The 15,738-nt window shown below is 35.6% G+C and overlaps 1 protein-coding gene across 1 annotated transcript in view; it reads left to right on the forward strand.

Annotated features, from left to right (window-relative positions):
• Positions 1-1,191: 1,191 nt before the first annotated feature.
• LOC128661287 (uncharacterized) overlaps positions 1,192-15,738 on the forward strand; it is a 264,716-nt gene continuing 250,169 nt past the window's right edge. The window contains exons 1-3 of the mRNA XM_053715559.1: positions 1,192-1,260; positions 2,686-2,801; positions 3,676-5,361. Coding sequence (XP_053571534.1) covers positions 2,783-2,801; positions 3,676-5,361 — 1,705 coding nt within the window. The 5' untranslated portion in view covers positions 1,192-1,260; positions 2,686-2,782. The remainder of the gene's footprint in view (positions 1,261-2,685; positions 2,802-3,675; positions 5,362-15,738) is intronic.

The following is a 15,738-nucleotide window of genomic DNA, read 5'->3' on the forward strand; positions in this document are numbered from 1 at the left end:
TATTCCATAACCTCCACTGAGGTCCTGTAATTAATTAGTGAGGGTAGGAGAAGGTCTATTCTTCTTGATAAGAATCCAAGAGAGTATCCCTATATTACATAAGTGTGCAGTAATATATCAGTCTCTAATGAAGTAGTGGGGAAGTAGGTTAAAGGCTCTGTATAACTTTAATCAGTGTGCTATCACTTGCAGATTAGTAGATTCTTTGCTCTAACTTTCAGCACAGCTGCCACTTCTCCCCCCATATTCCTGCAGCTTTTGAGTATAAGGGCATAGTAGAAAGAGAAACAAAAGCAGCATGTTTTCAGTTTAGTGATTTTAACTAGATGGATTATGGCTTAATACTTGCGGCTTGCTGCGTTTTTTATTTTTCTATAATGGCATAGATTTTCAGTTAGGTTCTCATCCTCCACTTCTCCTGCGGTTTTCCTGTGTTTTACAGTCTCATGAGGGCAGGAGAACTGCTCTAGTGCTGTATACCATCTGGGCTCCAGTGTAGGTGAAGCTGTGCAATGTCCGGTAGGCCTCAGACCATTTCACATGGTTCCGTGAGAGATCCGTTATTGAGCAGGTTCCGGAGCACGCGGGTAGCTACCCCAAGAAGTTTGGTGTGATTTGGTGCCCAAATGAGGGAGATTTTGACCTTTGAGTCAGACAGGGCTTTTAGAGCTCACTCAGAGTGCAGCCATCTTACTCGGCAGCCGGCTCCGCCCCCTCAATTGTACTTTTTTAATATGTTTTCTATATTTTTCATGCTGTGTTAATTAATTTGATGCTTAGTTATTTCATTAAAAAGGCTAATTTAATAGATAATGATTTACAGCAGGTTGTAAAATGAATGTTTGTAGCAGAACCAAACCATATTTTGATGCTTGAGGAACTGTGTCCAATAATACATTTCTGGGGTTTGTTCCTGTTATCCAATGGGCAATAGATTCTTAAGTATCAGCCAATTAGAATCCTGTATCTCCCTATAGGTTTATAACTAAGCATAGAGCCCAGATAATCCATTTTCATTTAATATTAGTCTGAAGCTGCTATTTGCTCCAGTAATAAATATCACTCAGCTTATGGCCCTGTTGTATCAGTCTCATCACATATACTGATCTAATGATAAATATCTTGTGATCTGCATATTATTTTATTTCTAATGAGGTTATTTTATAATACATTTCTTATTTCTATTAGCTGCACCTGTTTATCATCAGAACGTTTATCCCACTGATCTGTGACTGATTCTTGTTGTTAGTAAAGACCTTAGTAAGTGTATTCTGCACCTTCAGCTGCTGCTGTTTGTCACATGATCACAGACTTAAAGGGACAGTGTCCTGTAAATTTGTTTTTCCCTTAAAATAACAAGAAACCCCAAATGTTTTTCATCATTTAAATAGAACATATCATTTTCAACAACTTTCCAACTGATATTTGCTTCATTCTTTAGATATCCTTTATCAAAGCAGCAGCAATGCACTACTGGGAGCTAGCTGAACACATAAGATGAGCCAATGACAAGAGGCTTGTATGTGTCACTAATCAGCAGCTAGCGCACCATAGGGCATTATATGCTTTGTCACAAAGGTCCCCAAGGGACTAAAGCAGATTTGATAATAGAAGGAAATTCTAATCATAAAAGTTTAATTTTGACTTTGCTTCCCCTTTAATGTGTTTCTAATGACTTGTTTTACTGGTGTATAAAATAGTATAAAGTGTATGGGAAATTTCACCTTTAGCTTTATTTTTATGTAAAATAACTGTTTGCTGTTTGTAATTTATTTTCATTATTAAATTGTACACAGCCTTTTAATGACCTGAGGCTCCGACTCCTACTTAGCATATGCAGGAGATCACATTATATAAACATATGAGTCTGTTATTGGCTGATAGCTGTCACATGGTACAGGAGTCTGTTATTGGCTGATAGCTGTCACATGGTACAGGTGCAGAACTACATTTATCAGAAAACAATCTACTGCTCTTTTTAAATTCATAGTAAGTTTATTGCATTGTATTTTTATTATGCATCTGTTATTTTGTAATTCTATATTTTATGTTCCTTTTAAATAGACTGAATTTGCCAAAAGAACATCTCATTATATTATCACTCTATGTAAACACAAATTCTTTATTTTCTTAGCTCTTTCCAAGAAAACAATTGAAATGGTCATTTTAGTGCCTATCTCTCCCACACACCATTGCAGTGTGATTTAAGTAAACTCAGTATTGACCAAGAGAAGTTAAAGGACTGGGGGTGGAGCACATGACAAAATGTCTGACAGTGAGAATTAATAGGAAGTACAATACCAATACTGCAGTATCCAATTTAACTTATATTTAAACAGCTGTTATTTAAAATTTCTTTCAGGAGAAAATATTGTTTCATATAAATAATAGAAAACAAAGATTATAATATATTTGTAAAGTTGTGATATGGCCACAATTAAATAGATTTTCTACCATTATGTTGTATAGATCTGAAGAGATTCATATTTAAGTGACAATTATAACACCCAAAAAGCTAACTGTACTAAATGCTTGTACTGAATGCATAGCACATATGTAATAACCTAAATAGCTGATCTGTATCACATGAATTGTTATGTGTGCCTTTAATTAAACCATACGTACAGTTAATCAGAACCATTATTTATTATTATCTGTCTAAACCATTTAATATACTTTTTACAGACACAGCCAGAGCACTGAGAGATATCAGGTATTGATGTAACTGGAGTGAGTAAGTGAACCTTCTTCCTGAGCACAGACATTGGCGCTTGTTATCAGCATGAACTCATATGTGTTAGGTGAGTTAAATAGATATTATGCTGACTTGAATTACTGGTAATTTAATAGATCGTTCATTAAAAAAATAAAACTATTATATTTATATCTGCATCTTATAAGAACATTTGTGTCAGTGACGTTATAAAGAAGGAGCAACCCCAATTGGGCTGAGGAGGACGGTAAAAAATGCTACTCCCCCCACTGTCCTTTTAGACAGACCATGTCCAACAACTGCCTAACCTCACCCCCTGACATGGTTCATTACTCAGAACACCGGCAACTCCATCTTTCCCTGCCTTGACCTCGCTCATGGAACACCCATAACTCACCCAGTGTTCCCCACCCCAGAACCACCACTGATTTGTGGGCTTAATTTTACAGTGAGTATTATGAAACTAACAAAGTTTTTGGCTGTTTATATAAATATAACAACTACAGCCGATATTATCATAAGGTCACTGATTCTTACACTCTCAAAACATCTCACACTGATTATTAGTCTGTGATGATTAAGACATCATGTTCTCACCTATTTGGTTGAACATAAGCCAGGAAGCACTGTATGTGCATTTGCTTGTGCAATGTTAAATGAGGATGGTGGATGCCACCTCTCTTGCCCAGGATACAGATGTACATGTTCCCTGGATGAGGGCATTATCCACACGCACCTTGTTTAATGCGGCCCTATAACTTGTTTTTATCAGTAATCAGTAATTTAGTTTACTATGATGTAGCAATGTTTACATTCTATGTCATGCTTTTTTAATTTGTGTTTTACAGGTAAATAAATTGAAAATACAAAACAGAAGACATTTTTGAGTATAAAAAAATGTTTTTTTTATTGAGATGGATTATATTATAAATTAATAAACATTCTTATTTCTTTTTATGTAGACAAACACATCAATAGTTCATATATATCCTTCACTACAGGAAGTATTAGAATACCGCAAACTCCAATAATCTTAGACAGCAATGACTATTCACAAACATTGGGGCTATCACAGCAGATATTTAAAGAAGATGGTGAATTGGCAGGAACTGGGAAGCAATCATTATGTACAGAGAGTAATTTAGTCATCAAACAAGAAGACAACATTTATGAGTTATCTAGTGAAATTATTATGCCAGAAGATAAACCACACACATTTACTGAATTTTCAAAACATATTAAAGAAGGGAAAAGTCTACAGTCTAACCAAATGATTCATACAAAGGAGAAACCTTTAAAATGTACAGAATGTGAGAAAAGCTTTAGGAGGAAGTCTCATCTACTAGAACACTACAAAATTCACACAGGTGAGAAACCATACACATGTACTGAGTGCAGCAAATGTTTTACACGAATGGATCATCTGAAAACTCATAAAAGGAGTCACACAGGAGAAAAGCCATTCACATGTTCAGAGTGCGGAAAAAGTTTTACACAAATGGGTAATCTGAAAACTCATAAAATGATTCACACAGGAGGAAAACCTTTCCCATGTACAGAGTGTGGAAAACTTTTTACAAACAAGAGTATTCTGAAAAGGCATGAAAGGAGTCACACAGGAGAAAAGCCTTTCACATGTACAGAGTGTGGAAAATGTTTTAAAATAAAGAGTAGTCTGAAAAGTCATGAAAGGAGTCACACAGGAGAAAAGCCTTTCACATGTACAGAGTGTGGGAAACGTTTTACAGAAAAGAGTGAGCTGAAAACTCATGAAATGATTCACACAGGGGAAAAGCCTTTCACATGTACAGAGTGTGGAAAATGTTTTACAGAAAAGAGTAGACTGAAAAGTCATGAAAGGATTCACACAGGAGAAAAACCTTTCACATGTACAGAGTGTGGAGAATGTTTTACAGAAAAGAGTAGTCTGAAAAGTCATGAAAGGATTCACACGGGAGAAAAACCTTTCACATGTACAGAGTGTGGAAAACGTTTTACACATATAAATAGTCTGAAATATCATGAAAGGATTCACAGAGGGGAAAAGCCTTTCACATGTACAGAGTGTGGAAAACGTTTTAGACGAATGCATTGTCTGAAAACTCATGAAAGGAATCACACAGGAGAAAAGCCTTTCACATGTACAGAGTGTGGAAAATGTTTTACAAAAAGGAGGAATCTGAAATATCATGAAAGGATTCACACAGGAGAAAAGCCTTTCACATGTACAGAGTGTGGAAAAGGATTTAAAGAAAATAGTCATCTGAAAAGTCATGAAAGGATTCACACAGGAGAAAAGCCTTTCACATGTACAGAGTGTGGGAAATGTTTTACAGAAAAGTGTCATCTTAAAAAACATGAAAGGATTCACACAGGGGAAAAGCCTTTCACATGCACAGAGTGTGGAAAAAGTTTTAAATATATGGATAGTCTGAAAAAGCATGAAAGGATTCACACAGGAGAAAAGCCTTTCACATGTACAGAGTGTGGGAAATGTTTTAAAGAAAAGAGTCATCTGAAAACTCATGAAAGAATTCACACAGGGGAAAAGCCGTTCACATGTACAGAATGCGGAAAAAGTTTTACACGAATGCATCATCTGAAAAGTCATGAAAGGATTCACAAGGGAAGAAACCCTTCAAATGTTTAGAAAGTGGAAATAAGGTTTTTATTGAAGTCAGGTATCGCAAAACACCAAATATTAAGACACAAATAAACGTTATATACACAGTGTACAAACCTTTTTATAATTATCCTAAAGAGGGCAAACTCTATAAATAGAAGCAAGAAAAAGGATCCTATTGTAAATAATACTTCCTAAATCCCATAGTATAAAAGCCCCAGATTGGAAGTACTCTCCTGCTGTCCTTTGTTCCTCTATATATGTGCACCTCAGTTTCTCTTATATCAATGTGATAGAATCCAAACAGCACACAGGAATATACAGATCTTTCCTCATACTGACCAGTTTACACAACCATTTACCACCAAAGCACCCCCAGTGTTGTTTATTAATATGCCAGTGTTAGGAGTTGTACGTTTGTTTTACATAGGGGAGGAAATAATCACAGTTACAGCATAAAGGAGTCTTTATATGAATAGAGTGTTAGAGAATTATATAAACAAGAACATCAGTCTCAAATGATTGAGATCTAGGAGATATATTTAATGTGCACATCATGTGGATAAACCTTTTCTTATAGCAATAGATGTTTAGCATTGTACATGTTATATACCAGAGGAATTACTGAGGGGAAACTGATTTTATTTCATGAGATACAATATCAGTAACCGGTACATACGTGATCATAATCAGTTTAATTTAAATGGCTACTATAACCTACATGTATACTGGGTATGTAATATGTGTGTCATGTTCTGTAACTTGATATTATATCTGTTAGATGTTTTCATGTTAGGAGCCACAAGAACTGATAATAGCACATACTGTATATATAAAGGGAACATTATATGTCTGATAAATCCCTTTGTATTAAGAGCACAAGTGTTAGGTATATTTATACCATTGTGTGCATATATCATGTAATGCTGATTTTTACTATATAATGATATACAATGTTTTTTCATGCAAATAAAATTGATTGGAATCCAGACCAGAATTTTGTGTTTTTTTGTATAATTAAAAACACAATATCACAGAATAATTTAGAAATACATCATCAAATATAGAAGCCAAAATCTGAGTTAAAGATTAAACACTGATAATTCAGATAGAGCAGCAATTTTACCTACCTTTCTTATGCACTTCTATTATCTAATTTGCTCTGTTCTTTTGGTATCCTTTGTTAAAGAGTAAACCTAGGAGGCTGATATTATATGAAATTAGGGGCGTGCCTATGTATTTACCACTCTTTTCAGCAGAGTATTTGTAACTATGTATAACATTGCTATAAATGTTCTTGCAAACTCTGCTGTCTGAAGATTTGTGCACGCTCCTGAGTTCACCTAGGATTACTCTTTAACAAAAGATACCAAGAGAGCTAAGCACCCGTTGCTCAATGTGCCTAGAGGGATATGGCTGCACCTCACTGACGAGGCCCCATCAATAGGCCGAAACGTACGTCTGGGGTTTTGCTGTTTCTCTTGATCAGAGAGGGATTGCCTGGTATTTTGGGGCTGGACTGCACTGTGAAGTCAGGATCAGACTGATATGATTCAGAAAAGTTCTTCTCTGTGAAAGGCACATGTTGAGCAAAAAGAGGCTGCTTCTTGGGTGGTAAGCTTTTCTCTTTTTATACCTACATAAATTTATTAACCCCTAATTTGCCACCCCCAATGTCGTCGCCGCCACTATACTAAAGTTATTAACCCCTAAACTCAACCCTAAGTCTAATCCTAACGTAACCCTAACAACCACTAACTTTAACCTAATTAAAATAATTCCAAATAAAAATTACAATTAATACCTAAATTATTCCTATTTAAAACTAAATACTTACCTGTAAAATAAAACCTAAGCTTCACAGGTAAGTTTGTATTTATTTTAACTAGGTTGATTAGTTAGTAAATAGTTATTAACTATTTACTAACTACCTAGTAAAAATAAATACAATTTTACCTGTGCAATAAAACCTAACCTGTCTTACAGTTAAACCTTTTAATATATTCTTTTTATTCAGTTTCATGCAAATACAGAAAAGTTTAAAGTAATACATTCATCATATGTGCTATAACAGATCAACATTTGAAAATGTTTAACCATAAATTTGAAAGCAAGAAAAACCCACTTATAACTTTTAAATATACATTCCAATTGTCAATACAGTTATTCTTTTCACGTCTGTATAATAAGCTCAATAACTAGCTCTCAAGAAAATAATAACACAAAAAACAATTATAAATAGTCAATACAGTTGTTCTTTTTACATCTGTAGAATAAGCTTGATAACTAATTCTGGGAGAAAGAAAAAAATAATTGCGCAAGTAAAGAAAGATTATTTCAATTATCCGCTCAAAGCCAAATCAAGTGATTTTTCACATTTCTGTAAAGTTTCTAACCACACATTGTCTTTTATAAGAACAAAATAAACATAAAGAAAGGGGAAAAAAAGGGACATTTCCCCCCTTCCCTCCTCCTCTCCCCTTAATATAGATGTCACCTCCAAAATGCAGGATATTTGTCTGTTAATATCAGTTTCAAGAACATTGGTGACTTACAAAAGTGGCCTAAGAGCTGTAATTGAGCCTCCCTTGGTTGGTCAAGAATTACTTTGTCCCATTTTGTCATAAACCTTTTTAACTTGTTCTCTTCAAAGATCAGAGGATCATGCTGATCCAATACCATTTGATATCTTATATTATGGACAAAGGAGGCAATACTAGGGGCCTGCTTATCTTTCCAGGCTCTTAATATCATCTATCTGGTTAATAATATTGCTGTAATAATCAATGATTTATTTTGTGCCTTATCCTCTAGAAATAAAAAGAAAATATGTATGCTTTCAAGAATTATTCTAAACGGGAGAAATATATTTAACCAATATTCTATTTGCTTCCATAGTTTTTGGATTTTCGGACAGGCATAAAACATATGGAATAAATCCGCCGATGGAAAGCTACATCTTAGCAACCCATATCCTGGGTATTCCATTTTCCAATTCTCTTAGGTGTAAGATAAGCTCTATTGAGCAATTTATAGTGTGCTTCTATTATCGCTATATTAAATGAATATTGCATGAACCTGCTGAAGCTTTTTTGGAAGAAATCAAGGTTAATTCCTGGAATGTCTCGCTTCCATGACATATAGAGCTTCTCTACTCTACTATCTGCCTCTCTAAAGGCTAAAACTCTATAAATATATGTTAATTAATGATTACCTGTATGACATCTAACTATAATTGTATCAAGCGGACCCAGCATCCATGCATTTTCTTCATTAAATTTCTGATTAGATATGTAGTGTCTAATTTGTAGATAGGCAAAAAATGATCTCTTGTCCAAGTTGTATTCTTTAGACAGTGTCTCAAATGTTCTAATATGGTTAGTTACTGGGTCTAATAGCTGTATAAGTAAGATTATTGGTGGACCATGCTCTAAAGACCGAAAACGTGTTCCCAGATTCAAAGTCAGGGTTTCCTCTAATAGGTAGATATTTAGAAATGCTAATATAACATTATAGATAGTATATTTTACAGTAAAATTTCTGAGATTTTTAGGGCAGCTTGTGTGTAATATAGCTTTAAGGGAATATGGAGCAATTATGGCTTCTTCAATTTTATAATTTGTAACATGGTTTGGCTTCCGTTAACCAATCCATAGCGATTTTAGCCAGACATGCCAGATTATAGTTCTTAATATTAGGAAAGGCAAAACCACTCTTATCCTTAGCATGCATTGATCTTAATATGGATATTCGTGGTTTTAACGAACCCCAAAGAAATCAAGAGTAATTGGCATTACATTTTTGGATATCCAATTTTTTAAGGAACAGCGGGGTATTCTGTAGTAAAAATAAAATCTTTGGAAGTAGTCTCATTTTAATTAATGCTATTTTTGCTGATAATGTTAATGGTAGTTTACTCCATCTTTGCAAGTCAGCAAAACATTTATGCCATATAGGTATATAGTTGCTATTATACCATTCTTCTGCTTTTTAGAGATAGTAATTCCCAGATATTTGATATTTCTTTCAGTTAGTTTAAAGGGATTTAATATGAGATTGTCCTTATTTTTAATTACCCACAGTATCTCTGATTTGGCAAGGTTGATCTTATATCCAGCAAACCTGCTAAACTCATCTATAATATTCAGAAGTATTGGGATATTCTTTTTAGAGTTCTTTATATAAAATAAAATATCTGCATATAATGACAGTATGGAGTTATGATTGCCTAAATCTATGCCTTCTAGTCTATCACAGCATTTTACCGCTAGGGGTTCTAGGGCAATGTTAAATAGGAGTGGGGAAAGTGGACACCCTTGTCTTGTTCCTTTCTGTAGGGTTGTAGCTGGTGAGAGATTATTATTTGTACTAAGGAAAGAAACAGGATTCTGATATATTAAAAGTATAAAGTTAAAAAAATGTCCTGGGAGGCCAAACTTTTTTACTGCTGTAAACAAATGATCCCACAAGACGGAGTCAAAAGCCTTTTCGGTGTCCACAGTTAATAATGCAAAATCTTTTTTTGGTTTAGACTCAGTCTTGTGCATCACCGCTACATATTCAATTAATGTCATTGCCATGCTTATATTTTTTTGAGCTGTTCTACCGGGCATAAAGCCTGTTTGATTTGGATGTATAATATCTCCTATGATGCCTATTAAACGCTTAGCTATTATACTTGCTAATATTTTGTAGGCATTATTTAATAGTGAAATAGGTCTATATGAATCCATTAAATTTGGATCTTTATCTTTCTTGAGTATAAGTGTGATATTTGAAGCTGTGAAGTTTCTAGAAGGTTTGTATTAAGCTACAAAATACAGATTGAATAGTTTAGTTAGCTTATGGGCAACCGAGTGTGCAAGAATCTTATAAAATTCGGCTGGTAGTTGGTCAGGGCCTGATGCTTCACCCATAGCTATTTCATTAATTGCCTGCAAAGTTTCTTCTACCGTAATCTCTTGATTTATTAACAATAATTGTTCTGCAGATATTTTTTGTAGTTTGAGATTGTCCCAAAAGTTTTCTTTTGCCTGTTTATTAACTTCTGTAGTTGAATATATTTCTTGAAAGAATTCGGAGAATAGTCTATTAATCTCCTTTAGAGAGGTATATTGATTTCCCTCATATACAATTGTCCCAATATAATTATTCTTTTTCATGCCTCTAGAACAGTTGGCTAGCATTTTAGCAGTTTTTGGGGAAAACCTTCCAAACACTGCTTTCTTTTTAAATTGCGTCTTGTGCTGGTCGAAGAAAATCTCTCTCTCAGTTTTAGCTTTTTGATAGTTATTCCAATTCTCTCTATTTGGATTTTCTATATATCTTGTATATTTATTTTTCAGGTGGCTTGCCAATTGCAATTCCCTATTTCTAAACTTTCTCTTCCTTTTACCATGTAAGCTTTTATTTCCCCTCTAAGGTAGGCCTTCGCTGCTTCCCAAAAAATGTATATTTTCGCCAGATATTCTTTATTAAAAGAGACATAGTCCCTCCATTTTTGAGTGAAACAATTTTTAAAATCGATATTAGACATCAAAAATGAGGGGGGAAAACTTACCACCCTGATCTCCCTATTTATTCCCCAGCTGGATAGATATCACATGATCTGATAAGATTATATCATGAATATCTGTGTTAATTTCTAGGCGTAACAACCCTTCACTCACTAAAAACATGTATTCTTGAGAGTGTATGGTGCTATTTGGATTCACATGTAAAAAGTCTTATATCGGGGTTTTGTATTCGCCATATGTGTTTTAATTTAAGGCCTTTAACAAAATTAGATAATATTTTTGCTTCCTTTTTAGATCGGCCTGACCTGTTTGTTTTCAGTCTATCCAATTGAGGAATAAATACACTATTAAAGTCCCCTCCAATAATGAATCGTGAATCTATCAAATTGATCAATTTAGCAAATAGTCTATCCCAAAATTCTGGTTGGCATTCATTTGGTGCATATAGATTACAAAATGTATAACGTGATTAGTTTATCTCTATTTCTAAAATCAGATATCTTCCCTCTGTATCCTTCTCTTGTGATATCACTCGGTAATCTAGATTTTTATTAAAAATACAAGCCACCCCCCTTTTCCAATTTATTGAAGGCATAGCTATTACCTCACCAATCCTGCTCTTTTACCTGTAAAAAAAAAAATACAAACAACCCCCCAACAGTAAAACCCACCACCCACACAACCAACCCCCCAAATAAAATCCTATCTAAAAAAACCTAACCTGTCTTACAGTTAAACCTAACATTAGACTAAAATAAAATAAATTACATTTAATGAAATACAATTAACTAAATTACAAAAACAAACAAACACTAAGTTACACAAAATAAAAAAGAAATGATCAAATATTTAAACCAATTACACCTAATCTAATAGCCCTATCAAAATAAAAAAGCACCCCCAAAATAATGAAACCCACATCCAGCGCGGAGCATCCTCTTCATACGGTCCCAGCCGTACACTGAAGGTTCCCTTTAAGGGACGTCATCCAAGATGGCGTCCCTTGAATTCTGATTGGCTGATAGAATTCTATTAGTCAATAGGAATTAAAGGGTAAAAAATCCTATTGGCTGATTGAGCTTCAATTCTATTGGTTGACCCAAGCTCACATTCTATTGGCTATTCCAATTAGCCAATATAATGCAAGCTCAATCCTATTGGCTGATTGCATTAGCCAATAGGATTTTTTACCCTTTAATTCCTATTGGCTGATAGAATTCTATCAGCCAATCTGAATTCAAGGGACGCCATCTTGGATGAGGTCCCTTAAAGGGAACCTTCAGTGTACGGCTGGGACTGTATGAAGAGGATGCTCCTCGCCGGATGTCTTGAAGTTGGAGCCGCTCCGTGTCAGAAGGATGAAGATAGAAGATGCCGTCTGGATGAAGACTTCTGCCCGCCTGGAGGATGGCTTCTTGCCACTTGGATGAAGACTTCTTGGATGAAGACTTCTTGGATGAAGACTTCTCCTGGCTGGATGAGGATGGATGTCCAGTCTCCCAAAACTGTAAGTGGATCTTCAGGGGTTAGTGTTAGGTTTTTTTAAGGGTTTATTAGGTGGGTTTTATTATTAGCTTAGGGTTTTGGACAATGTAAAATAGCTAAATGCCATTTTCAGGGCAATGGGGAGCTTAGCTTTATTTAGGTAGGATTTTATTTGGGGGGTTGGATGTGTGGGTGGTGGGTTTTACTGTTGGGGGGTTGTTTGTATTTTTTTACAGGTAAAATAGCTGATTTTTTGGGGGCAATGCTCCGCAAAAGGCCATTTTAAGGGCTATTGGCAGTTTAGTGTAGGCTAGAGGTTTTATTATTTTGGGGGGGCTTTTTTATTTTGATAAGGCTAGTAGATTAGGTGTAATTAGTTTAAATATTTGATCATTTATTTTTTATTTTGTTTAACTTAGTGGGTTTTTTTTTGTAATTTAGCTAATTGCATTTCATTAATGTAATTTATTTAATTTTAGTGTAATGTTAGGTTTAACTGTAAGACAGGTTAGGTTTTATTTCACAGGTAAATTTGTATATATTTTTTACTAGCTAGTTAGTAAATAGTTAATAACTATTTACTAACTAATCAACCTAGTTAAAATAAATACAAACTTGCCTGTGATATAAAAATAAAACATAAGCTAGATACAATATAACTTATATTGCAGCTAGCTTAGGTTTTATTTTACAGGTAAGTATTTATGTATTTTTAAATAGGAATAATTTAGGTATTATTTGTAATTTCTTTTACAAAGATATGACGAGTCCACGGATTTCATCCTTACTTGTGGGATTTATCCTCCTCCAGGAAGTGGCAAAGAGCACCACAGCAGAGCTGTATATATAGCTCCTCCCTTCCCTCCCAATCCAGTCATTCTCTTTGCCTGTGTTAGTACTAGGAAGAAGGTAAAGTGAGGTGTTAGTTTTAGATTCTTCAATCAAGAAGTTTTTTTGTTTTAAATGGTACTGGTGAGTACTATTTTCCTCAGGGAGATATAGAATGAAGAAGATTTCTGCCCTGAGGTTGATGATCTTAGGAGATGTAACTAAGTTCCATTTTGGTTCCCACAAAGCTTCTGAAGGTAGTACATGAGAAATCTTCAGTGTAGAGAACGGTGTCATGCTACAAGCAGCATTGAAGTATGTTCAGTCTTTTATTTCTGAGGAGACTTGGTATATCAGAACAGTCTGACATTGTTCCCTACAAGGTAAGGGGTAAGCAGTAGACCTGTATCACTGAGGGTGTTACTAATTAATCCTGTGTTTTAATACATATTGCTTTGACTCTGTATTGGGGCTGGACACTGGAGTGGCAGCTTGACATTATTTATTTTAATCAAAGTCAGTAGGGCTGCAAATTATTGTTAAGAGATGTTAGGTACAGGGGACCACATCGCTTTATTTTTTAAACCGCTTCTCATGCGGTTAAACAGACTGTGAGGACGACGTCCATGATGGGCGGGGCCTATTTTTCGTGCTTAGACGCGCAGTTTACTCTGACTAGAAGGCAGCAGACTTTAGCTCCGGTGGGGTCTAAACTTGTTTTTCTGTTCGTTCACCGGATCATTGTCGAGTCATTTTGCAGTACCCTGGGGGCAGGTAGGCACCACAGCAGAACTGTGGCGAGGTTCAGGGGTAATTTTTTCTGTTAAGATATATTTTTTTATTAAATTGTCTCTTAAAGGGTAAATTCTCCTTGTACTTATTGGGTGCAATAATTTTTGGGTCAATTGAGTTATTATATTTAATTGTGTAACTTTTTTTAAGCATTTTAGGCAGCTTGAGAAAAAGGGTTGCCATTTTATTTTCTTAAAGGCGCAGTACACATTTTGCTAAAAGTTGTTTGATTCAATACCTGAGGTGTTTTTCGACTATAGTGGCTATTGCCAATCTGTTCAACATGTCTGACATTGAGGAAAATAATTGTTCTATGTGTTTAGAAGCCATTGTGGAACCCCCTCTTACTTTGTGTACCTCTTGTACTGAAAGGGGATTTTAGGTAAAGAAAGTGTGCCTAAGGATGATTCTCAGTCTGAAGAGAATCAGGACATGCCATCTAATTCTCCCCAAGTGTCACAACCTTTAACGCTTATACAAGTGACGCCAAGTTCCTCAAATGCATCTAATTCTTTTACTCTGCAGGATATGGCTGCAGTTATGTCACCTACCCTTACAGAGGTATTATCTAAGTTACTAGTGTTACAGGGTAATTGTAGTAGGACAGGAATTAATGTGAATACTGAGTCCTCTGATGCTTTGTTGGCTATTTCCTATGTACCCTCACAGGGCTCTGAGTTGGGGGTCAGGGAATTGTTGTCTGAGGGAGAACTTTCAGACCAAGGAAGTATATTACCTCAGACAGATTCGGACATCATGTCTTTTAAATTTAAGCTTGAACACCTCCACCTGTTACTTCGGGAGGTTTTAGCCGCTCTGGATGATTGTGACCCTATTGTAATTCCACCAGAGAAATTGTGTAAGATGGACAAATATCTAGAGGTACCTGCTTACACTGATGTTTTTCCGGTTCCTAAAATAATTTCGGAACTTATACAGAAGGAATGGGACAGACTGTGTATACGGTTCTCTCTTCCTCCTAATTTCAAGAAAATGTATCCCATATCAGACACCATTTGGGACTCTTGGCAGACTGTCCCTAAGGTGGAGGGAGCTATATCTACCCTGGCTAAGCGTACAACTATTCCTATTGAGGACAGTTGGGCTTTCAAAGACCCTATGGATAAGAAGTTAGAGGGTCTTCTGAAGAAATGATTTATTCATCAGGGTTTCCTTTTACAACCGACTGCTTGCATTGTTCCACTTACTACTGCAGCAGCTTTTTGGTTTGATGCTCTAGAAGAGTCTCTGAAGATTGAGACCCCTTTAGAGGACATTTTAGAAAGAATTAGGGCTCTAAAGCTAGCTAATTCTTTTATTACAGATGCCGCCTTTCAAATTTCTAAGTTGGCGGCGAAAAACGCAGGATTTGACATTTTAGCGCGTAGAGCGTTATGGTTAAAATAGTGATCTGCTGATGTGTCATCTAAATCAAAGCTTTTAACTTTTCCTTTCAAGGGTAAGACCCTATTCGGGCCTGAGTTGAAGGAAATCATTTCTGACATTACTGGAGGTAAAGGTCATACTCTACCTCAGGATAAGTCTGTTAAGATGAGGGGTAAACAAAATAATTTTCGGTTCCTTTCGAAACTTTAAAGGGGTACCCTCTGTTTCCTCTTCCTCCACAAAGCAGGAAGGGAATTCTACTCAGGCCAAGTCTGTCTGGAGACCCAACCAGGCTTGGAACAAGGGTAAGCAACCCAAGAAGACCGTTGCTGCTACAAAGACAGCATGAAGGGACAGCCCCCGATCCAGGTCCAGATCTGGTAGAGGGCAGACTT

The sequence above is a fragment of the Bombina bombina genome, chromosome 5, assembly GCF_027579735.1.
Source record: "Bombina bombina isolate aBomBom1 chromosome 5, aBomBom1.pri, whole genome shotgun sequence".
In the NCBI taxonomy this organism is placed as follows: domain Eukaryota; kingdom Metazoa; phylum Chordata; class Amphibia; order Anura; family Bombinatoridae; genus Bombina; species Bombina bombina.